The 21941-nt window shown below is 66.6% G+C and overlaps 6 protein-coding genes across 7 annotated transcripts; 3 read left to right on the top strand and 3 right to left on the bottom strand.

Annotated features, from left to right (window-relative positions):
- Positions 1-185: 185 nt before the first annotated feature.
- On the top strand, positions 186-4646 carry GCDH (glutaryl-CoA dehydrogenase). Of its 2 annotated transcripts, none has more exons than XM_080409674.1 (11): positions 186-332; positions 449-537; positions 716-856; positions 1820-1882; positions 2532-2702; positions 3040-3169; positions 3241-3460; positions 3535-3638; positions 3719-3844; positions 3941-4101; positions 4194-4646. In XM_080409674.1, the coding sequence occupies exons 2-11, from the start codon at positions 456-458 to the stop codon at positions 4283-4285; spliced, it is 1290 nt and encodes a 429-aa protein (XP_080265800.1). In that variant the 5' UTR covers positions 186-332; positions 449-455; the 3' UTR covers positions 4286-4646. The 2 variants fall into 2 exon arrangements, with proteins under 2 accessions (XP_080265800.1, XP_080265799.1); XM_080409673.1 differs by having other exon boundaries at positions 272-337.
- A 139-nt stretch (positions 4647-4785) lies between these two features.
- Positions 4786-7027, bottom strand: SYCE2 (synaptonemal complex central element protein 2). Its single transcript, XM_080409678.1, has 2 exons — positions 5970-7027; positions 4786-5172 (listed from the first exon to the last, which is right to left on the bottom strand). Exons 1-2 carry the CDS (start codon positions 6165-6167, stop codon positions 4978-4980), a joined length of 393 nt encoding a protein of 130 aa, XP_080265804.1. The 5' UTR covers positions 6168-7027; the 3' UTR covers positions 4786-4977.
- An 84-nt stretch (positions 7028-7111) lies between these two features.
- On the bottom strand, positions 7112-10883 carry FARSA (phenylalanyl-tRNA synthetase subunit alpha). The gene is made up of 13 exons (XM_080409675.1): positions 10677-10883; positions 10156-10293; positions 9980-10078; positions 9285-9403; positions 9113-9205; positions 8870-8998; positions 8682-8797; positions 8511-8595; positions 8331-8430; positions 8069-8237; positions 7921-7998; positions 7370-7484; positions 7112-7268 (listed from the first exon to the last, which is right to left on the bottom strand). The coding sequence occupies exons 1-13, from the start codon at positions 10830-10832 to the stop codon at positions 7163-7165; spliced, it is 1503 nt and encodes a 500-aa protein (XP_080265801.1). The 5' UTR covers positions 10833-10883; the 3' UTR covers positions 7112-7162.
- An 835-nt stretch (positions 10884-11718) lies between these two features.
- On the top strand, positions 11719-15221 carry CALR (calreticulin). Its single transcript, XM_080409672.1, has 9 exons — positions 11719-11895; positions 12916-13017; positions 13098-13301; positions 13379-13473; positions 13571-13780; positions 13863-13976; positions 14062-14205; positions 14279-14371; positions 14691-15221. The coding sequence occupies exons 1-9, from the start codon at positions 11799-11801 to the stop codon at positions 14868-14870; spliced, it is 1239 nt and encodes a 412-aa protein (XP_080265798.1). The 5' UTR covers positions 11719-11798; the 3' UTR covers positions 14871-15221.
- A 147-nt stretch (positions 15222-15368) lies between these two features.
- Positions 15369-20272, top strand: RAD23A (RAD23 homolog A, nucleotide excision repair protein). Its single transcript, XM_080409676.1, has 9 exons — positions 15369-15535; positions 16597-16758; positions 16836-17014; positions 17293-17348; positions 17824-17951; positions 18032-18107; positions 18835-18965; positions 19057-19212; positions 19749-20272. The coding sequence occupies exons 1-9, from the start codon at positions 15464-15466 to the stop codon at positions 19860-19862; spliced, it is 1074 nt and encodes a 357-aa protein (XP_080265802.1). The 5' UTR covers positions 15369-15463; the 3' UTR covers positions 19863-20272.
- GADD45GIP1 (GADD45G interacting protein 1) lies at positions 20245-21922 on the bottom strand. Its single transcript, XM_080409677.1, has 2 exons — positions 21576-21922; positions 20245-20687 (listed from the first exon to the last, which is right to left on the bottom strand). The coding sequence occupies exons 1-2, from the start codon at positions 21893-21895 to the stop codon at positions 20330-20332; spliced, it is 678 nt and encodes a 225-aa protein (XP_080265803.1). The 5' UTR covers positions 21896-21922; the 3' UTR covers positions 20245-20329.
- Between the last annotated feature and the right edge of the window lie 19 nt (positions 21923-21941).

Below are 21941 nucleotides of genomic sequence, written 5' to 3'. Positions count from 1 at the left end.
GGGGGGCCGGGGCCGGGGGGGCCCCGGGGGCCAATAAAGCCTGTACAGCACCGACCCCCGGCTGCCTCCGTGGGGACGGGAAGGGGGGCTGGGGGACGACACGACATACGTCATCGCGCCGCGGCCGCAGTTTTGGGGACACCCCACCCCACCCCCCCCCCGGCCTCCCTGGGTGGCGGGTTCCGCAGCTCTGACCGCCCGCCCACCCCCCAGCGCCGAACCCAGCCCGGGCAGGCGCGGGTTAAAGCCACGCCCCTTCGCCACGCCCCCGCCCCACCTCCGTGACGTCACGGCCCAGGGTTCCTCCGGGTCCGTTCGCCACCGCTGAGCTCGTACGGTGCGGGGGGGCCGGAATCTGGGGGTGAGGGGGGGTCCCCGGGGAGGCACGGGGGGGGTGGGGGCATGAGGGCTCTGAGGGTCCCCGGATCAGCTCCCACCCCCCTCCCAGACTCCCCATGGCGCTGCGATTCGCCGCCCCGCTGCTGCGCCTGGCCCGGAGCAGCGTCCGCTGGGGGGGCACGGCTCCCTCTCCGCCGGGTGAGTGAGACCGGGACCCCTACTGCCACCCTTCCCCCCCCCGGCCGGGTGAGTGGGGCCCGGGGGCGGCAGGATCCCCCATCCCCAGCGCCGCCCTCCCCCCCACTAATTGCTGGGGGGTGCGCAGGTGTGGGTCAGCCGTGGGGCTGGTGCTGACCCTCCCCGTGCCCCCCCCCAGCCCCAGCCCTCTTCGACTGGCGGGACCCGCTGGGGCTGGAGGCGCTGCTGGAGCCCGAGGAGCGGCTGCTGCGCGATGCCCTGCGCAAGTACTGCGAGGAGCGGCTGCTGCCCCGCGTGCTGCACGCCAACCGGCACGAGGGTACCCCCCGACACCCCCACCCCCCCCCAAAACATCCGGCCCGCCAACCTTGCCACCCCCCCTCATCCCTTGGTGTCCACACCCCAGGGACCCCTAGACCCCTCCACATACTGGTTACCCAGGTAACCCCCCTCCCCAACAAATATCCCCCTGGGCTCGGGGATGCCCCCAGCATGCTAAGATACACCCAGGATCCCACCGGTACCCCTTAATCCTCCCCAGGACCCCCTTAATCCTCCCTAGCGCCCCCTGATAACCCCCCATACCCCTTCATCCACCCCAGCACCCCCCAATACAGCCCTGTACCCCTTAAACCTCCCCAGCACCCCCTGATAACCTCCAAGTACCCCTTAATCCTTCCCAGGACACCCCCTGGACCCCCCTTGTACCCCTTAATCCTCCCCAGCACCCCCGATAACCACCCGTACCCCTTAATCCACCCCAGCACCCCTAAAATACTCCAATACCCCTTGATCCTCCCCAGTGCCCCCCAATAACCTCAGTAGCCTTTAACCCCCCAGCACCCCCAAATACCCCTGTACCCCTTAGCCCCCCCCAGTACACCCCAATACACCCAGGACCCCTCCAATACCCCCCGTACCATACCCCTTAGTTCCCCCCAGCACCCTGCTTATAACAACCCTGTTACCCCTTGTTCCTCTCCAGTGCCACCTAAATGCCCCCAGCACCCCCAAAATACCTCCCAGTACCCCTTAATCCCCCCCAGCATCCCCCAGTACCCTCTCTGTACCCCTTAATCCCCCCAGCCCCTCCAGTACCCCCCTTGTACCTCTTAATCCTCCCCAGCACCCCTGGAGCTCCCTCCCTGGGTGGCCAAGGTTGGGGGCAGAGGTGGGGGGAGTCCCCAGCCCCAGCCAGGGGGTGTCCCCTCTGCCCCCCACTCAGCTTGGCCACACTCACACCCCACTGTGCCCCCCCCCCCCCCCTGCCCCCCTGCCACAGTGTTTGACCGGGAGATCGTGACCGAGCTGGGGGAACTGGGGATGCTGGGCCCCACCATCAAAGGTGAGTGGGGAATAATGGGGGGGCTGGGACACTCCCCCAGAGGGTGGGGGAAGTCTTTGCGGGTGCCATAGGGTCCTTGGTAGAGGGAGCTAGGGTCTCCCTAGGGACAGCAAAGGAGCTGGGGGGGCTGCAGTGGGTGGGTGCCGGGTGCCAGGGGTCCCCAGTGTGTTATTGGGGAGGGCCATGGGGGGTGTTGGGACCCCTGAGGAGGGGCTGGGGTGCCCGAGGGGCAGCAGGAGGGTTTGGAGGGGCTGGGGGGGGTCAGTGGTTCCCCTTGGGGTGTTGGGGGGGGGGGGCAGGGTCCTCTCATGGTTGGGGGCTGGAGCTGGGCCCGCTGGAGTTGGGGGGCTGGGGAGGGCCTGTGAGTGACCCCATCCTGGGGGGACAGGGGTGTCCCTGGGGTGACACTGTCCATGGGATGACATTGTCCTGGGGGGTCTGGGGGTGACACTGTCCCCAGGGTGTGGCTGGGTGTCCATGGGCGCCCGTGGGTGCCACCACCCCTGGGGTGCCTATGGGTGACGCTGTCCTGGGGTGTCCGTGGGTGTCACTGTCCCGGGATGTCCATGGGTGGCTGTGGGTGACACCATGCCCATGGGTGCCCATGGGTGACGCTGCCCATGGGTGCCCCCCCCCCCCCCCCCCCCAGGATACGGCTGCGCAGGCACCACAGCAGTGGGCTACGGGCTGGTGGCGCGGGAGCTGGAGCGTGTGGACAGCAGCTACCGCTCGGTGCTGAGTGTCCAGTCCTCCCTTGTCATGTACCCCATCCTGGCCTACGGGACCCCTGCCCAGCGGGACCGCTTCCTGCCCCCCCTGGGTGAGACCCCCACAGGGGGCACATGGTGGGGAGGGCTGTGGGGCAGGAGGGGGAGCTGTGGGGTGGAAGGGGGGGCTGTGGGTCAAGGGGTGGTCTGTGGGGCAGGATGGGGGGGCTGTGGGGCAGGAGAGGAGTCTATGGGGCAGGGGGGGGGTCTGTAGGGCAGGAGGGGGGGGCATGGCGTCCCCCTGACTGCCTTCTATGGGGGGAGCTGCTGACAGAGCCCAACCACAGGAGCGACCTGGGCTGGGTGGGCCATGGGGCAGGTGGGGGCAGCCATGGGGCAGGCAAGGGGAGCCATGGGGGTCCCAAGGCCCCCCCTGATGCCCCCCACCAGCGCGGGGGGAGCTGCTGGGGTGCTTCGGGCTGACTGAGCCCAACCACGGGAGCGATCCGGGGCGCATGGAGACGCGGGCACGCTACAACCCTGGCACCAAGACCTACACGCTGCGGGGCACCAAGACCTGGTGAGCCCCACACCAGGGGGATGGGGGACCCCCCTGACTCCCCCAGACCCCCACCCTGACCCCCTCCCCAGGATCACCAATGCGCCGGCGGCCGACCTGTGTGTGGTGTGGGCGGTGTGCGAGGAGGATGGGAAGGTGCGGGGGTTCCTGATCGAGCGGGGGACACCCGGCCTCAGCACCCCGAAAATCGAGGGCAAATTCTCGCTCCGCGCCTCTGCCACTGGCATGATCGTGATGGAGGACGTAAAGGTGCCAGAGGAAAACCTCCTGCCCAACGCTGTTGGCTTGGCAGTAAGCAAGGGGGGTGGCACTGGCGGGGGCTCCTGCTGCTGGATGGGGACCCCAGTGACGCCCACTCACCCTAGGGCCCCTTCGGTTGCCTGACCCAAGCCCGTTACGGCATCGCCTGGGGTGCACTGGGTGCCGCCGAGGCCTGCCTGGAGACGGCACGGCAGTACGTCCTCGAGAGGTAATGCAGGGGCAGCGTGGTGCCCCCCTGGGGCAGGGAGGGGGGTTCCTGCCTGCCTCACAGCCTCCCCTCCGCCACAGGAACCAGTTTGGGGGTCCGCTGGCACGCAACCAGCTGGTGCAGAAGAAGCTGGCGGACATGGTGACAGAGATCGCCCTGGGGCTGCAGGCCTGCCTGCGCCTTGGCCGCCTCAAGGATGAGGGAAGGTGGGTACCACAACTGGAGCCACAGCAGAGGGGACACCTGGAGCTGCTGCTGGTGGTGGCACGAGGGTGCCAGCGTCACCATGCCTGTCCCCACAGGGCGGCCCCTGAGATGGTGTCGATGCTGAAGCGTAACTCATGTGGGAAGGCACTGGCCATCGCCAGGGAGGCACGGGATATGCTGGGGGGCAATGGCGTGTGCGATGAGTACCATGTCATCCGGCACCTGATGAACCTGGAGGCCGTCAACACCTATGAAGGTACCACCACACTGGTATGGGGGGGAACGTGGGATCCCGCTGCTGCCACCAGGCACCCCTCAAGACCTAGCTGCTTGCTTGCTTGCCCACAGGTACCCATGACATCCATGCGCTAATCCTGGGCCGAGCCATCACCGGCATCCAGTCCTTCAGCCCTGGCAAGCCACCAGCACCGCGGGGCTAACGGGAGGGACACGGCACCCGGCACCACACCAACGGCATGTGGCTGCGACGCTCTGTGGCGTGACTGGTCTTACACTGCTGCCAGCGGGGCCAGGATGTCACCCGCGGGGAAAGGACATGAGGAGATGGCGCCAATGACCAGATTTGGTGTCACCAACGGGACCTAGTGTCACCAATGGAACAATGTGTCACCAAACCGACCCACAGTTGCTGATGGGACTCGGTGTCACCGATGAGACCCAGCAGCTTGGTTGTGCTGGGCTTTGCTGCAGAGCCTCTTGGCCAGCGAACTGCCTTGGTGCCTTTGCCGTCCTCGCGGACACTCACCAATAAATGGTGGAAAAGCCACCCTGTGCCTGCCAGCCAGCCTCGTCAGCGTTAGTTAAGCCTCCAGGACACAGTTCCATCACCAGGAGGGGGCCCTGCTCCAGCGCGCAGCAGGGTTTGCCTCTGTGAGCAGGCAGTGGAGCCGTGTCAGCCCCCCCTGGATTTGGCCTTTGGGTTTTTTTCCTTTTTATTCATGTCAAACCTGAACATTTAACACCAATGGAAAAGCCCTTTTGGGCCAAAATCCCCTTTTGCTGCTCGCAGCCGCCTTGGTGCAGCAGCAACACACACACTTGCGAGGCAGGTGGGCTTCCACAGGGGTGTCCTGCGGATTTGGGGGAGGCCCTTGCGGCTTTGGGGTCCTGCTCACGTCTCGGGCTGCAGACAGAGGTCACGGTAGGCAGCCTCCACGGTGCGGCAGACCTGCCGGAGCTCGGTCTCAGCCTGCCCTACCCGCTCCATCACCTCCTCCAGCTCCTGCAGCCGCTCCTGGATCAGCTCGTTGTGGAGGCCGTAGAGGTGGAAGAGCTGCTCCTCCAGCTGCTCCGCCAGGCCAGAGACCTGCCGCGCCGGGGCGGGAAAGGCGGGGGGGTTGGGGTGGGGGGTGGAGAAATGGCTCTTGCCAGGGTGCAGGAGTGGGCAGCGCTGTTGGCACAGCCAGCGCCCGACTGCTGTCCCCTGGAGGGCTGATGGCAGCTGCGGCTGTCCCAGGCTGGCACAGCTCCCGGCCTGGCTTGGCTGCTGCTGCTGCCAGCTGCACCCACAGTAGCCGAAGCGCCGGCCGCAGTAGCCACTGAGCACCAGGTCACCATGGGCCGCAGCTGCCAAGGCTGGGCTGCCATCTGCACATGGGCCTGCGGGAGCACCCCCTCCCGCCCTGCCGACGTGGCCCACCCCGGCTGCAGGGACACCGGTGGGAGCAAAGTCCGGTGTGGTGTGCAGCCAGGCGAGGACACCGAGGGCAGCCAGCGGCTGCACAGGCATGGGGGAGCCACTGGCATCCCCTCTGCTCCCCAAAGCGGGGCCGGAGGCAGCTGCGGCCACCCCCAAAGGGGCTGGGGGCACTCCCCCCGCCACGGCAGTGAGCACCGGTGCATACGGCACACCAGGCTCTGCAGCTGGCGCCAGTCGCCCTATGAGAGGCTGCTTGCACCACGCTCCCTCCCTGTGGCACCTTGTCTCACTGCCCCCCAGCCTGCCACTAATTCAGGCGGAATAACGCAATTAAACACGTCAAGCAGAGACCGCATGGCCGTGCAGCCTTGCTCGGCAGCTAGGAGCTGGCATCGGTCGTCAGCATCTCCTTTCCCACTGCTCCCCCTGTGCTTGCAGGCCCCCTGCCACTCCCCGTCCCCCACCTTCAGCAGCAGGCTCTCCCTGAAGCTGCTCATCATGGTGTGGTCCTCTTTGCGGCTGTCGTTCACCTTGTCGATCAGCTGCTGTGCACGCTGCTGCAGGCCCCCAATGCTGGCATCCAGCGATGTGAAATACCGGGAGGCCTGGCCATCCAGTGCTGCTTCTGTGCCGGGCTGGGTAGCCATGGGCTGCGCCTCCATCCTCGGTCAAAACACAGCACCCACACATCAGGGGCACGAACCCCACAGGGCTGGCTCGGGGGTCGCTGGCTCGGTCGATCACATTAATTGGGAAACGTTGGGGATCCCGTTGAGGAAGGTGGTGGCCCGTGGACAAGCAGATGCATGTGTCACTCTGGACACCCCTATGGGGGCTGTCACTCCCATATGTGCTTTCTTCTCTACTTTAGGTTAAAATTGTGAGGTAACAGAGGATGGAAAACATGTTACCTGTCAGGGTCCTCGCGGGGGGGCTCATCCCTGCCCAAGCCAGCAAAGAACAGGCTGTCACCTGCCTCCGGCTCTGGCTCAGGGCCCTCACCCTCCTTCCGTGACATGGGGGACAGGCAGCTCTCAGAGGCTGGGGCCCTCAGGGCCCACGTTGGGCTGCAATAACGCTGGTCCCAGGGGGGCTTCCACCGCCGGCACTGGGGAGCCGGGGGGCAGCTGTGGAGCGGGGTCCAGGGCCCGGCGGCAGCCGGAGCCCAGCAGGGACAGACGAGACCCAGGACCCCCTCACAGCCCTGAGGGGACACGGTGGGCGAGGTCTGGCACGTGACAGGCACCTACACCAGCCAATCGGCGCCCGCCTGCACCGGAGAATAGCCAATGAAAAGCTACGTGGAAAAAAGCGGGAAGAGCTGGTCTGGGCGCTGAGGAGAAGGAGCCGCCATGACGCCGGGGACAGTAAGACCGAGGTGCACCGGGCGGGGGGCGCCGTCAGCGGCCGGGGGAGGCCGGGTGAAAAGCGGGTAGCCGCCCTGGGGTGGGCCGGGCACCCCGGCGGCGCGGTGTTGGGGCCGCGGGGCCGGCAGCCTGTGGGCACAGGCACCCCATTACCCTCCCCCCGCCCCGCCCCCCCCCCCCCCCCCCCCGCCCGCAGCCCCAGGCGCGGGCCCTGCCCCAGCACAGACACAGGGAGCCGGTGGGGCAAAGGGGGCTTTACTGAGGGGGCAGCCCCCCGGTGAGGAGGGACACTAGGCGTCCAGGCGGCACAGGGGGCTGTCATAGACCATCTGCAGGTTGACGCGGTGTCCCACCAGCTCCCGAATGTTGTTGATGCCGTACTTGATCATGGTGGGGCTGCGGTAGGAGAAAAGGAGATCAGTAGGGGTGGCCCCCTCGCCACACCGTGGTCCCTGGCTGCCCTCCCCGCCCCCCCCCCCCCCCCCCCGAAAACTCACCGTTCCAGTGAGAGCCCCCAGGCGATGACGGAGACGTTCTCGGGAAGCCCCATGGGCAGCAACAGCTCAGGGCGGAAGACCCCCGAGTTTCCCACCTCAACCCACTTCTTCAGGCCTGGGGGGTGAGGTGGGGGCCCCCGCCCCATGGCAGTGAGGCAGAGGCCCTGCTCACGGGGCACCCCAGAGAACCCCCACCTCAGAGCGAGACCAGGCCACCCCATATTGGGACCCCAGAGACAGCCCCTCCGTAGGGGTACCCCGAAGCCCACCCCCCAGGGAAAAGACTGAGGCCAGGCTGACCCCCAATCCACAGGAGCACCCCAAAGCCCCCCAGCCCATAGGGAAGAGAATGAAGCTAAGCTAGCTGCCACCCCAAAAAAAGTCACCTAAGTTCCCACCCTCTCTGTGGAGGCTGATGCAGACCATGGGGTGTTCCCCCCATTCTTTGGGTGCATATGCAGAACCTGAGGCTCCTTTGGGGGACCATGCAGATCCCCAGGACCCCCCTACCCTATAGGGCAACCCACACAAACCCCTGAGGCCCCCCTCACCCTCATGATAGCTGAACACCTCCATGCTGGGTTCTGTGTAGGGGTTATAGGCTGGCTTGAAGCGCAGCTGGGTGATGCCTGGGGACAAGAGAGAGATGAGGGAGGGTCCTGGGGACCCCCTGGGTGCCCCTCCTGGTGGCCCCCGTACCCAGCTTGGTGAAGAACTGCCGGAGGATGCCCATGAGGTGGCCAAGGGTGAGGCCGCGGTCAGCCACCACCCCTTCCACCTGATGGAACTCGGCCAGATGGGTGGCATCTAAGCTCTCGTTGCGGAACACCCGGTCGATGGAGAAGTACTTCACTGGAGAAAACTTCTCCTGGTTGGGGGGGTGGCAAAAGAAAAATGGGGTCAGGTGGGGGCCCCTCCACCCCAAAACTCCCTCCCATGCGTCTCCCCAAACCCATCCCACCTGGCGGGCCAGCTGGTAGAGCATGCGGGCGCTGGTGGATGTGGTGTGGGTGCGCAGCAGGTTCCTCCGCGCCTCCTCCAGCCGCCATTCATACTTGTACCTAAGGAGGGTAGCTCAGCTTGGAGGGGAATGGGTGGAGAGACCCCCCAACTCGCCCCCGCCCCAGGGTCTCATCCTCACCCCTGTGAGCCGTAGCCTCCCTGCGAGTGGACCTTCTTCACCTTGGCCGTGTAGCCGGCAGGCAGCTCAGGGGCCTTGGCGGGGTCTGGGGTGGGGCACAGACATGGAGGTGGGGGGACAGTGGGGTTTGGGGGGGGCCCTGTGCCCCCCCCTCCCTTCCCCTGCACCCACCTTGCAGGAAGAAGGTGTCATGTTGGTCGCGGGCTGGGTGCTGCTGGGGCTGGAACAGAGCATCAAAATTCCAGAAGGAACTTTCCACAAAATTGTTGGTGGGCATCTCTGTGAACCTGTGGGCCACAATGTCAGTGGGGGGCCATGTCCCCTGCCGGCGAGGGGATCCCCCTGGGACCCCCACTCACCCCATCTCCAGGAATATCTGGCGGAGCTGGGAGCGCACCTTCAGCAGGGGGTGGAGGTGGCCGCAGGCAGGCGGCAGCCCCAGGGCCGAGAAGTTGTAGGGCTTGAAGGGACGCTGCTGCCAGGAACCCCTGCAGGCAGGGTCAGGAGTCACAGTGGGGTCAGGGGTGTGTGTCACGGTGGGGTCATGGCAAGGTCAGGGGGTCACAGTGGGGCCAGTGGCCCCCCCCACCTCCCAGACTCACGTAGCAATCATCTCTGGCGTCAGCTCCGTCTCCTGCCGTGCTACTGCAGTGCTGAAGGCACTGCCCTTGCGGATCCAGTAGGACTTCAGGGTGCTGGGGGAGGTGAGGAGGGGTGAGGGGGGTGCCCCCAAACCTGCCCCCACCCTCAAAGCCCCTTCCCCGCCCTGCTCACACTTCCAGCAGCAGCTTCCTCCTCTTGAGGTCAGTGCGCTCACGCTCAGGCAGGTTCTCAGCCTCCCCCCGCTGCACCTGCTGCAAGCTCTCCTGCACCCCGTCCTGCACCTCTGCCACCTGCACAGCACCGGGGGGCCACGGGGGGGGTTGTGTCACAGTGGGGTGTGGGGGTGCAGGGCAGACCCCCACTCCCTGGGGGCTGGGCCCTGAGGACAGGGACAGCCCCAACCCTGGCAAGGCCACCCTGTCCCCCCCGGGGATGCTCCAGGGGGCCCCCCTCTGCCCCCCCGTGACCCTTGGCCAGATCCCCCTGGACACTCCTGGCTCCATGGGACCCCTGTCCACCCTTCTGGGACCCCCAGCTGGTCCCCCCCAAGAATACTCCAGGGGACCCCTGTCACCCCCCCCCGGATACTCCTGGGTCCATGGAACCCCATCTGCGCCACCTGGGACCCCTGCCCAGCCCTCCCAGGACACTCTTGGCTCCATGGGACCCTTGTCCACCCTCCTGTGCCCCCCATCCACTCCCCCAGGATACTTCTGGCTCCATGGGACCCCCACCTAGGACCCCTGCCCAGCCCCCCTTGGACACTCCCAGCTCCACGAGACCCCTGCTCAGTCCCACCGGGACCTCCATCCACTCCTCCCGGGACTCTCCCAGACCCTCCAGGACCCCCTCCCTGGGACACTCACAGCTCGGACGACCCGTGGGCCCCCAGGCGCCCCCTTCTCCAGGCGCAGCCACTTGTTTGCCATGGCCTTGCTAAAGCCCACGGAGCCACCGGGCAGCTTCTGCGGGGACGGGGTGGCTGTGAGAGACCCGGTGCGCCCTCCACCAGCCCCGGTGCCCCCGCACCCCCAGTGCTCACCATGGCGTCGCTCTGGGGCAGCCCCTCGGCCGGGAGGCTCCGGAAGAGCCGCACCTCGGGGCTGCCGTCCCGAAGCACCTCCACACCCTCGGGGCTCAGCTCCCATCGCCGCGTTGCCCGCGCCTCAGCCTCGATCACCTGTGGGCACCACCGGCGGTGGGGCCGGGGTCGGTAACCGGGGAAGCACCGGGGCATGTGGAGTGCCGGGGGCAGTACCGGGGCCGGGGGCAGTACCGAGCTCAGTACCGGGGCGGGGAGCACCAGGGTCAGTACCGGGGCCGGGGGCAGTACCGGGCTCAGTAACGGGGCTGGGGCCAGTACCGGGGCCGGGGGAAGTACCGGGCTCAGTAACGAGGCTGGGGCCAATACCGGGGCGGGGAGTACCAGGGGAGCGCCGAGGGCAGTAGGGGCTGGGGCCAGCACCGGGGCTGGGGCCAGCACCGGGGCTGGGGCCAGCACCGGGGCTGGGGCCAGCCCGCACAACACCCCCGCTCCCCCCCCCAGTGTCCCGCCGTTCCCACCTCCCCTAGCGCCTGGAGGCTCTTGACGGCGCCCACGAGCGTCTGGTGGTCGAGGCCGAGCGCGGCGGCCGTCTCCAGGCTACAGAGGCCTGCGCCTGGCCCCGCTGCCTCCCGCTCCAGCCGCTGCAGCAGCAGCTCAGCCACGCTTGGCGACATCACGCCGGTCGGAAGTGCTCCCCGCGCCCGCCGGAAGTGCTCCCCTCGCCCGCCGGAAGTGGGGAAGCTCCCCGTGCCGGCCGGAAGTGGGAGCGCAGGGTCCGCCGGGCGACATCTTGAGTGTGGCCAAGCCCTCAGCGGCCGCCTGGGGCGGGGGAGGCTGCCGGTGCTACGGGAGGGCCGTGACGTTGCGATGCGGCGGAGTGGCGGCGTAAGAAGTCTTAGTCCTCCCGTTACCGTAGCAACGAGTCCCCCGAGCCTGGTTTTGTGGCCTGCCCCTGGCGGTGACCAGGTGCCCTGTTGCCATGACAACAGTCACCACGCCGCTGGGGCTAGGTCTGGGGACACCAGCGCTTCCTTAACCCAGCCCGCCCTCTCCCGTCTGCCGTGACGCTATGGGACCGTATGGCATCGCTGCTGTGCCACAGCACCATTTTAGGTCATAAAGCCCCTGGACGAGGAGCCCCTTCACCCTCTGCGCCACGTGCCTCCCTCCCCTTCCCGTAGTCCCCTGCTATGCTGGGGTCCCCCGTGTCTTCCCGGTGCTATTATGGGATGGTGGGCACCGCCCCCCACGTGGCCCGCGGGCGGCCTGGCCCTTTAAGAGCGCCCGGCCCCACGTGACTGCGGTGACGCACCCAGAGGAGGGAGGGGCGGGCTCGCGCCCGGGGGGGGGCGTCTCCCGCCGAACGCGTGGTCGCTCCTCATTGGCTACCGTGCCCAGCCAATGGGAAGCGGCCATCTGGGACGCCAACGTTCGGGGGCGCCGTCTCCACCGGCAAGCGGGCGGACGGCCAATAGGAGCGGGCCCTGCGCGGACGCGGACCAATGGGCTAGGGCCAGGGGCGGGCCGAGGGGCGGCGGGCGGATAAAATGGGGCGCCGCCTCCGCCCCCCTCCGCAGTGCCGGGCGCCGCCAGGCCGGGAGGGAGCAAGCTCTTGGCACCGCCGCGTGGGACTTGCCGCCATGAGCCGCCTCACTCTCCCCGTCCTGCTCGGTGTTTTCCTGGCGCTGGCGGTGGCTGGGCCCGCCCAGTTCTTCCGGGAGGAATTCGGGGACGGAGGTGAGGGTGGGGGTCCCCGCGGTGGGAGAGGGCTGAGGGGAGGGCGGGGCCTGAGGGAGGTCCTCTGAGGTGAAGGGGATGTGGGGGGGTGGGAGTCTTCTGAGGTGAAGCGGACCTGGGGAGGTCCCTGAGGTATCGGGGGTGAGGGGGGTGGTCCCCTGAGCTGAAGGTAAACTAGGTGGGGGTCATCTGAAGTATTGGGACTGAACAGGGGTCCCCTGAGGTGACGGTCACCTGGGGGAGGGGTCCCCTGAGGTGAAGGGTACCTGGACAGGGGATCCCCTGAGCTGAGAGAGGGTACGGGGAAGCTGGGAGGCCTCCCTGGGCTGCGGTGGGGGGTGCCTTGCTTGTGGCAGTGGGTGGGAAGGTGAGGGGTCTCACCTCCGGTAAGGAGGATGCGGGGCATTGGAGGGATGGGAGGGGAGAGGGCAATGGGTCAGGCCCCTCAGGTAGAGCTGCGGGAGGTAAGGGCCAGCTGGGATGGAGGATCAGGACCCCCATATCCCAAGAGGACATGGGGTGCCTGGAGGGAGCTTTGTGTCGGAGGTTTGGGCTGGGGAGAACGGTTGTGGAAGGACACAGGGGGCTAAGAGGTGCCCCACTCCCCTAGCTTGGGGTGCCAGAGAGGCAGTGGGTGGTGACTGTTAGGTGGGGGGGACCTCCCCAAGGGGTAGGGGCTGCTGGCTGCAGGGTGATAAGGGGCCTGGGGGTGTTGCCTATGGCGGGAGGCAGGACAGGTCCTGGCTCACACTGTGGGGTGGGGAGGTGGGGTGTTGTGTTACTTATCTGGGACCCTAAATCCTTCTGCAGCCCCTCCCAGGAAGAGACACCCCTAATGCTGAGCTCTCTCTGGGGCTCCCAGCAGTGAGGGGGGAGTGGGGAGCTGTGTGGGACCTCCAGCTCTGGAATGTGATGTGCCTGGCCGGGATCTGCTGTGCTCTGGGGGTGGGGGCTGCGGGCAGAAGGGCCTCCCCAGCTATGGGGAGGGGGCTCAGGGTCCTGAGCACTCCCCTTCCACAGATGCCTGGACCCGCCGGTGGGTGGAGTCTAAGCACAAGCCTGACTACGGCCGGTTTGTTCTCACGGCTGGGAAGTTTTACGGCGATGCTGAGAAGGACAAAGGTAAGTGGGGGCAGGCAGTGACTGTGCCGGATGGGGACAGTGTGGCATTCCCTGTGTCCCAACGCACCCGTGTCCCACAGGGATCCAGACAAGCCAAGATGCCCGGTTCTATGCCATCTCTTCTCGCTTTGAGCCCTTCAGCAACCGGGACAAGACGCTGGTGGTGCAATTTACAGTGAAACACGAACAGAACATCGACTGTGGTGGCGGCTATGTCAAGCTCTTCCCAGCCAGCCTCAACCAGGAGGACATGCATGGCGACTCAGAGTACAACATTATGTTTGGTGGGTCCCTGGAACCGCCCACAGCCCCCCACGATGGTGTGGGGGCCCCCCACTCACCTCTTGCCTCTGCCCCCCAGGCCCTGACATCTGTGGCCCCGGCACTAAGAAGGTTCACGTCATCTTCAACTACAAGGGGAAAAATGTCCTGATCAACAAGGATATTCGGTGCAAGGTGGGTGTGTGAGGGGCACGGGGGGGGGCTGGTTGTGCCGGGGGGGGGGGGGGGGAGGGGTTGTCCCTAGCCATGCTGAGCCCTCCGGTTTTTGTAGGATGATGAGTTCACCCATCTCTACACGCTGGTGGTGCGGCCTGATAACACTTACGAGGTGAAGATTGACAACGGGCGAGTGGAGTCGGGGAGTCTGGAGGAGGACTGGGACTTCCTGCCCCCCAGGAAGATCAAGGACCCTGAGGCTCGGAAACCTGATGACTGGGACGAGCGGGCCAAGATTGATGACCCTGAGGACACTAAGCCTGAGGTGGGGGAGCTCCAGAGGGAGGTGGTGGGGTGCTGCAGGGGAGGGGGCTGTGGCAGTGCCCTGACCCTGTCCAGCCCCCCAGGACTGGGACAAGCCCGAACACATCCCTGACCCCGATGCCAAGAAGCCAGAGGACTGGGATGAGGAGATGGATGGGGAGTGGGAGCCCCCTGTTATCCAGAACCCTGAGTACAAGGTGAGGCTGGGGGTCTGCAGGGGGGGTTTCCAGGGGAAGGGCTGAGCCTCCCCCTGACAACCTCCCACCCCCCCGACCCCCCTAGGGCGAGTGGAGGCCCCAGCAGATCGACAACCCAGACTACAAGGGCAAGTGGGTGCACCCTGAAATTGACAACCCTGAGTACAGCCCCGACCCCCACCTCTACGCCTATGACAGCTTCGGGGTCATTGGCCTTGACCTCTGGCAGGTGGGTGGGGGTGTGATGGGGGTCTCATGTGCCCTCCCTAGGACCTCCCCCCGATTGCCTCTGTCCCCCACAGGTGAAGTCTGGTACCATCTTTGATAACTTCCTCATCACGGATGACGAGAAGCTAGCAGAGGAGATTGGAAATGAGACCTGGGGGGCCACCAAGGTATGGGAGGGGACCCTCGGTGACACTGCCCTCCCATGACACTCCCCTGCCTTCCCCCAGGACACACACTCCCTGCCCCAACCCCCCTTCCAGAACTATGCCCCCTACCCCCAAATCCCATCTTTTCTCCCTCAGGATCCCCCCCGCAATCCCATCTTCCCCCATCCCGGGACCTCTCTGGTGAACCCCATCTTGTCCCCCCAGACACCCACCCACCTGCCCCAAGTGAACCTTCCCCCCAGTGACTCACATCCCCCCCCGCCCCCCCCCAGGGGAATCTACCCCGCTGCTAATCGCCCTCTGTGACACCCTCCCCCAGGAAGCGGAGAAGAAAATGAAGGAGCAGCAGGACGAGGAGCAGCGGAAGAAGCAGGAGGAGGAGGAGAAGCAGCAGAAGGAGGAGGAGGGCGACGACGAGGGGGAAGATGAGGATGAGGATGAGGAGGAGCCCGAGGCCGAGCCCGAGGAGGCGGAGGCGGCCCCGCGGGACGAGCTGTGAGGGCCCCCGGCGGGACCCTACTGTCTCTGTGAGACCTGGACTCTTTTCTACGCGCCCCCCGCCTGCGGGCCCGGGGAGCGGGGGCCGGGCCGGGCCCCTCAGCGGAGCGAGGACTCGGGAACGGCGCCGGGGCCCGGTACCGGCGGAGGGGAGGGGGGACGGGGACAGGAAGAGAAAAGGGGAGAGGGGGGCTGCGACCCCTGCCCCCCCGCTGGTACCGGCGCGGTGATGGGGGTGGGTGGCTGGCGGGGAGGTGGGGGGGGGGCTCCGCGGGCGCACGTGACTGTACGGGTGTTGCGAATCCGGTTTCTATTAAATTAACGCTCGGTCCCGGCCGTGGCCTCCGCGCCATCTTCCCGCTGTTCGCCGCCATTTTGTGCCGCCGTGCACCTCACGTGATGAAGGGGCGCGGGGTGGGGGCGGGGCAGGTTCCGTGCCGCACGTGATGCGCGCTGGGGCGGGGCTTGGCTCGGCCGACGCCGTGACGTAATTCCGGTCGCGCGTCACGTGGCGGAAGCGGTGGGGCGCCTAAGATGGCGGCGGCGTGAGTTGCATGTTGTGGGGCCGCCGGGAGGAGCCGCCGCCGCCGCGCCATGGCGGTCACCGTGACGCTGAAGACGCTGCAGCAGCAAACGTTCAAAATCCGGATGGAGCCGCACGAAACGGTGAGCGCGGCCTCGGCCCGGAGCGGCTCCGGCCTTGGCCTTACCCCCCCACCCCCACCCCGGCGCTGGGCTGGCGGGGGGGGCCGGGCCTGCTTACACCCCCCCCGCGCTGTGCTGAGGGAGGGGCCGGGCCAGCTCCCACTCCCCCGTAGGGCTGCCTGGGGGAACCGGGCCTGCTCCCCCCGCGCTGCGCTGAGCTGGGGGGGTGGGGCGGGCCTGCCCCAGCCCCGCTGCGGGGGTGTCTGTTTTCCTCCCCGTCGTGTGGGGCGGCCCCGGGGTTTTTGAGCTGGTGGCGGGTGTCCTCCATCCTGCCCTGTATAGGGGCGTATGTCGAGGGTGTCGCGGTCACTCGCCCACCCGCTGTGGGGCAGCCCAGGGTTTCTGTGCCATTTTCTGGGGGGAGTACATAAACGCGGGGGTCCTCGTCCCCCTCCCAGCCACAGCGGGGCCGGGGCCAGCCCTGGGTTTCTGTTGTTGTGGGGTGTGTGTCTCCCCCCCCCCATCCATGGGGGTACAATGGGGGGTTCTCAGTCCTGCTCTCACCTGCAGTGGGACAAGGAGGGGTGGCCCGGGGTTTCTGTGTCATTGTAGAGTGTTCCCCCACACCCTGGGGGGGGCTCTGTGTTTTCATTTGGGAGCAGGGTAATGTGGGGGGCGGGGGGCGCATCCTGTGTTGTGCAGCCTGATGATCCCCAGTGCCCCCACCCTGCCACAGTGGGGGGGAGGGGACACAGATGCTGGGTCCTCTGCACACTAAGGAGGATGAGGGAGTAATTATTTGGGTGGGGCTCAACATCGGGGAGTGCCTGCTCCCCTCCCCTCCCCTCCCCCCCCATGCTTACAGGTCTACCCAGCGCTCCCTCCCGCCCCTCCCCAGCAACTCCCCACCTCACCCCTGAGCCTGTAGCTCCACCAGCCCCATACAGAATGATGATTTTCCTGTCACAGAGGATGATGGCACCCCATTTTTTTGGGATGACTGTGTGTGTTTTTGGGGTGACCCTGGGTGCGGGTTGCCACTGAGACTCCCCCCATACCACGACCCCATCCTACACCCCCAGGTGCGGGCACTGAAGGAGAAGATCGAGGCAGAGAAGGGCAGTGATGCCTTCCCTGTGGCCGGCCAGAAGCTCATCTACGCCGGGAAGATCCTGAGTGATGACGTCCCGATCCGCGAGTACCGCATTGATGAGAAAAACTTTGTGGTTGTTATGGTGACCAAGGTGGGACCTCTCCAGGTCTCCTGCAAACACAAACCCCCTTAGACCCCCCCCTCTTTGCTGATGCCTCCCTCCCACAGGCTAAGTCTGCGTTGGGCACTGCAGCCCCCGAGGCTGGAGCTGGCGGCACATCAGAGCCTCCCGCAGCACCGGGGCCCCCCCCGGCCGCTGATGCCATCCCCCCGCCACCGGCTGCCCCCAGCGAGGAGACACCAGCCCATGACCTCCCTCCACTCACCCTCTCAGAGCCTGCCACGGGGTAAGGTGGGGGGCACAGCACAGAGGTGTGTGGGATCGGGGCGGGGGTTCTAATTGTGTCAAACCATGTGGTGCGAGGATGTGGCAGACAGGAGAAGCAGAAGCAAAGCGTTTGGAGGGGCTGTGGGGGATTAGGAGCTGGCACAGAGGAGATTGGGGAGGGGAGGTGTGGGGGTAGCATAGCAGGAGAGTGGGGGATGGGGGGGTCAGGGGGGATGGTTGTGCCCTGGCATTCCTGGAAAGACCACGGCTGCCACGTCTCTCTTTTTGAATCCGCAGCTCTGTTCCCCCCGCAGGTAGTGCGGGGCGCTCAGCTGATGCCGCCTCTACCCTCGGTGGGTCCTGGGTGTGTTTGGGAATAGGGGGGGGGATGTCTATCCTCGGGGGGGAGACACAGGCACCAGGCAGGTGTGTGTGTCCAGGGGGTGGGGGGAGACAGGCACCAGGCGGGTGTGTGTGGAGGGTTCCCTGGGGTGTGGCGACTTGTGGTCACCAGTGGGGTGGGCGTCCCTGATACGAGGGGGGCTGTGGAATGGGAGAAGGTAAAGGGGTTGGGTGGGGGGAGGGGTGCAGGGGGAGCATGGAAGTTGTTTTGGTGGTCCCCGAGCAGGGAATAGGGTGCAGGGGGAAGGAATGCAGATGAACGGGAAGGTTTGAATTTGGGAGGGTTTGAAGGTGGGGTCCTTATTGTGGGGGAGAGAAGGTATGTGTGGGAGGTGGGGGTCTGGGGGCCAGAGAGTGGGGGATATGGGGGGGGTCCTTGGGGGAAGGGTGGGTGGTCCTGGGCCAGTGCTGACACAAGATGGGCAGTGACGGGCTCGGAGTACGAGACAATGCTGACGGAGATCATGTCGATGGGCTATGAGCGGGAGCGGGTGGTTGCCGCGCTGCGCGCCAGCTACAACAACCCCCACCGCGCTGTCGAGTACCTGCTGACGGTGAGCTGGGGGGGGGGGGGGGATGGGGGGTCGGGGGAGGGTCTCAGGGCCACCCTGACCCACCTCCCTCCAACCCCCAGGGCATCCCCGGCAGCCCCGAGCCCGAGCGCCCGCCAGTGCAGGAGAGCCGCCCCCCGGAGCAGCCAGCGCCTGAAGGTCAGTGGGGTGGGGGCAGGGGTACGTGCCCAGGGGTGGGGTTATGGCTGGCATAGGTCCTTCTGTTGGGATGTGGCTTAAAGGACTTTCCCGCTTAGGGGCGTGGCTTAAGGGTTACACCCCACTGGGGGTGTGGTCTAGCTACTTTTCCCTTTGGTGGTGTGGCCATATGGCTCCTCCTCTTTGGGTGTGGCTTAAAGTGTGGCCTGGAGGTCCCTCTCATTGGCGTATGCATGGTATAAGGCTTCTGTCAAGTGTGAGGCACCTCCCCTTTTGGGGGGCGTGGTTCTCAGGCTCCTCCCTTTGGGGGTGTGGCCTATAGGCTCTACCCCCTTTTGGGTGTGACTTATGGGACTGTCGAGGTGGAGGCGTGGTCTACAGACCCCTCCCATTGGGGGTGTGGCTTTGGGGGGGCTACCTGAATGCTCCTCCCCCTGGGGTGTGGCCTGGTCCACCCCACCCCGGGGCACTCCTTGCCCTGGGCTGTGTGTGGGTGGCTTTACTGGCCTTGTCACAATGAGAGGGTGTGGCCTGGACAGGCCCCGCCTCTCCAAGGGGTGTGGTCTGGTGGACGTGGCCAGGGGGCATTCACCTCTTTGGGGCATTCCCAGGGCAAAGCCTGAGGGGGCCCTCTCCTCCTGGATGAGATTGTGTCCCTGTCAGGCCCCACCCTGTGGGTGTGGCTCACTCAGACCCCACCCCCTGACCCCACCTCACCCACCCACAGGGGAGAACCCACTGGAGTTCCTGAGGGAGCAGCCCCAGTTCCAGAACATGCGGCAGGTGATCCAGCAGAACCCAGCCCTGCTGCCCGCCCTGCTCCAGCAGCTGGGCCAGGAGAACCCCCAGCTGCTCCAGGTACTTCCCAGCACCCCCAGAGCAACCCCCACCCCCTCCCTCACCCCCCCACCCCCTCCCCTCCCTCACCCCCCTCCCCTGCCTCCCCCAGCAAATCAGCCAGCACCAGGAGCAATTCATCCAGATGTTGAATGAGCCGTTGGGCGAGCTGGGTGACCTCGAGGGGGAGATGGGCGCCATCGGGGACGAGTCCCCCCAGATGAACTACATCCAGGTGACGCCTCAGGAAAAAGAAGCCATAGAAAGGGTAAGGAGGAGGGGGGCACCGTGGCGGGGGGGGGGGGGGGGGCAGGCACCAGCGCTTGGCCATCAGCAGGGTGCAGGGGGAAGCTCCTTGCCGTCAGTAGGGACCAGAGTTCACAGGCTGTTTGGCCCCTTACGCTACCGGTGACATCCAGCCACCAGGAGGAAGCAGAGTTTAGCACTGAGGCAAGCAACGTGGAGTTGTCATTAGGGTTCAGAGTTAACACTAGTTGCACACATTGGGGTCTTACGGCTGGTAGCACTTGGGCTGTGGTCATTAGGCTCTAGAGTTAACGGCAGCGGAAGGCAGGTCAGTGGGAGTCAGAAATGCTGTAGCTGCTCTTCAGCCATCAGTAGGGACCAGAGTTAACACCCAGTGACGTGTACAGAGCTAACGTTACGGGGCACACAGTGCTATCACTAGGCTTTAGAGTTAACAGGGCTGGCTCTGGCGTTAACAATGAAGTTGCACCTGCCCTGGGCCAGGGGTGTCAGTAGGTCCCAAAGTGAACGCTCCCCCCCCCCCCCCCCCCCCAACAGTTGAAGGCACTGGGCTTCCCCGAGAGCCTGGTGATCCAGGCCTACTTTGCCTGCGAGAAGAACGAGAACCTGGCGGCCAACTTCCTGCTCAGCCAGAACTTCGATGATGACTGAGGGGCCGGGGCTGGCGCCCCCCACCCTCTCTCCCCCGTTGGAGGGGGGGCCATGGGGCCCACAGGGGGACACACAAACACAGACATTTGCACGGCCCCTCCCTCCCCTCCCCGGGGCTTTGGGTCTGGCTGGGGAGGGGCAGGATTGGGACCCCCATTGGGCCCCAGCCCTGCCACTCTCCTGAGGGAGCAGCAGTGATCAGTGGAGCCCCCCCGCCCCCCCCCCCTGCTGTGGGGGTGCTCAGCAAACCCCTTCCTCCTTGTCGTGCCCCTTCCCCCCACCCCACCCCCTTCCCCCCCCACCCCCCTTCAACCCCAGGGGGTGGAGGGGGAGTCAAGGGGTGGGCAGCCGCGGGAAAAAATACAACTCAGAGGTAGGGGGGTAAGATTAAATGCAGAATTTTCAACCCATTTTGGGCTCGCGTAGGTGTGATTTGATGGGGGGGGGGGGGGGGGGGGGGGGCACATTTAGGAGGAGACGGTCCCTGGGGTCTTGGTGGGGGCTCCGGGGGGAGGCTGGGAGGCGGCAGCAGCTTCGGCAGCGGCCAAGGCGCTGCGGGCAGCTTCTTGGCGCTCCTGCCGCTGCCGCCGCTTCTCCTCACGCCGCTGCTGCCGCTCCAGGTCCTGCAGCAGCACCTGGGCCTGGGGGCTGTCACGGCGGGGGGTGCCGCGGCTGGAGGGTCCCCCCGCCAGCCCTGCTTCGGCCAACAGCCGCTGCCGCCGCGCCGCCTCCTGCCGCGCTCGCTCCCGCACCTGTGCCCGCTCCTGCTGCCAGGCACTTATCCGTGCTGGCATTGCCGCCAGGCTGCGGGCCACCAGCTGCTGCCTGTGGTGGGACAGCAGTGCTGGGGACACTCCCCGGGATGGGGACAGTGCTCCCCGGGATTGGGACACCCCCCAGGGATGGGGCGGTGCCCTGGGACACACCTCTGGAATGGAATCAGCTTCCTCCCCCCCCCCCCCCCCCCCCCCCCCCCCCGAGATGGGGACAACCCCTGCAGGCTGGGGACAAGCCCCTTCAGTGCTCACACTTCTGCCCAGTGTGTGCCTTCCAGCCCCGATCCCAGTTCTCCCAGTGCCCCTAGTATCCCTCAGCCCTGATCCCAGTCCTCCCAGTACCGTCAGTGCACCCCAGTCCCAATCCCAGTTTTCCCAGTACCGCCAGTGCTCACCCAGTCCCGATCCCAGTTCTCCCAGTGCCCCCCAGCCCTAATCCATTCTCCCAGTGCCTCTCCAGCTCTGCCCTCAGTGCCACTACTGTACCCCCAGTGCTCCCCGAGCTCTAATCCCAGTACCACCAGTGCTCCTCCAGCCCTGATCCCCATTCCCCCAATGCCCCCCAGCCCCGATCCCAGTTCTCCCAGTGCCCCCAGCCCTAATCCATTCTCCCAGTACCTCTCCAGCTCCACCCTCAGTGCCCCCCCAAGCTCTAATCCCAGTACCGCCAGTGCTCACCCAGCCCTGATCCCCGTTCCCCCAGTGCCCCCCAGCCCCGATCCCAGTTGTCCCAGTGCCCCTAGTGCCCCTCAGCCCTGATTCCAATTTTCCCAGTACCGCCAGTGCTCCTCCAGCCCTGATCCCCGTTCCCCCAGTGCCCCTCAGCCCCGATCCCAGTTCTCCCAGTGCCCGCGGTACAACCCCAGTGCCTCTCCAGCCCCAATCCCACTGCTCCTCCAGCGCCGATCCCGGTGCCCCCGGCCCCCAGCGCCCCCACCTCTCCTGCCTCCGTCGCGCCTCCTCCCGCTCACGCCGCTCCAGCGCCGCCTCCATCTCCTGCAGCGACGGCTCCCACTCGCGTTCCTCCGCCACGATCGCCCGCAGCTGCTCGGGGTCCGGCCATAGCTGCCGCAGCGGCACCGCCGCCGCCTCCCCCAGCCGCCCGAACCGCCGCGCCGCCGCCCGCTGGTCGTCTGCGGCCGCCGGGGCCGGGCCCAGCCGCCGCCGCAGCGGGGCCGCCCGGTAAGGTCGCAGCGGGGCAGCGATGGCCGGCCAGGCCCGGACCTGGCCCAGCGCCCGCCGCCAGGGCGCCGCCATTTGAGCGGAAGTGACGTAGCGGAAAAGGCCCAACGGGAGGGCGGAA

Source organism: Falco punctatus (genome assembly GCF_963210335.1).
Source record: "Falco punctatus genome assembly, chromosome: 13".
In the NCBI taxonomy this organism is placed as follows: Eukaryota; Metazoa; Chordata; class Aves; order Falconiformes; family Falconidae; genus Falco; species Falco punctatus.
Note: the sequence above shows the minus strand (reverse complement) of the source record. Positions and strands in the feature narration are given on the sequence as shown.

Coding starts and splice junctions, on each gene's coding strand:
- FARSA (XM_080409675.1), bottom strand. CDS start 10,832: ATGTCGCCAAGCGTGGCTGAGCTGCTGCTGCAGCGGCTGGAGCGGGAG. Junction 7,999..8,068: donor GCAGTTCTTCACCAAGCTGG/GTACGGGGGCCA, acceptor TCTTGTCCCCAG/GCATCACCCAGCTGCGCTTC. Junction 7,485..7,920: donor GGTGTTCAGCTATCATGAGG/GTGAGGGGGGCC, acceptor CTCACCCCCCAG/GCCTGAAGAAGTGGGTTGAG.
- RAD23A (XM_080409676.1), top strand. CDS start 15,464: ATGGCGGTCACCGTGACGCTGAAGACGCTGCAGCAGCAAACGTTCAAA. Junction 18,966..19,056: donor AGAACCCCCAGCTGCTCCAG/GTACTTCCCAGC, acceptor TGCCTCCCCCAG/CAAATCAGCCAGCACCAGGA. Junction 19,213..19,748: donor AAAAAGAAGCCATAGAAAGG/GTAAGGAGGAGG, acceptor CCCCCCCAACAG/TTGAAGGCACTGGGCTTCCC.
- CALR (XM_080409672.1), top strand. CDS start 11,799: ATGAGCCGCCTCACTCTCCCCGTCCTGCTCGGTGTTTTCCTGGCGCTG. Junction 13,977..14,061: donor TCCAGAACCCTGAGTACAAG/GTGAGGCTGGGG, acceptor CGACCCCCCTAG/GGCGAGTGGAGGCCCCAGCA. Junction 14,206..14,278: donor TTGGCCTTGACCTCTGGCAG/GTGGGTGGGGGT, acceptor TGTCCCCCACAG/GTGAAGTCTGGTACCATCTT.
- GADD45GIP1 (XM_080409677.1), bottom strand. CDS start 21,895: ATGGCGGCGCCCTGGCGGCGGGCGCTGGGCCAGGTCCGGGCCTGGCCG. Junction 20,688..21,575: donor GCGCGACGGAGGCAGGAGAG/GTGGGGGCGCTG, acceptor GTCCCACCACAG/GCAGCAGCTGGTGGCCCGCA.
- SYCE2 (XM_080409678.1), bottom strand. CDS start 6,167: ATGGAGGCGCAGCCCATGGCTACCCAGCCCGGCACAGAAGCAGCACTG. Junction 5,173..5,969: donor GGGAGAGCCTGCTGCTGAAG/GTGGGGGACGGG, acceptor CCGGCGCGGCAG/GTCTCTGGCCTGGCGGAGCA.
- GCDH (XM_080409674.1), top strand. CDS start 456: ATGGCGCTGCGATTCGCCGCCCCGCTGCTGCGCCTGGCCCGGAGCAGC. Junction 3,170..3,240: donor CTGCGGGGCACCAAGACCTG/GTGAGCCCCACA, acceptor CCCCCTCCCCAG/GATCACCAATGCGCCGGCGG. Junction 4,102..4,193: donor GGCCGTCAACACCTATGAAG/GTACCACCACAC, acceptor GCTTGCCCACAG/GTACCCATGACATCCATGCG.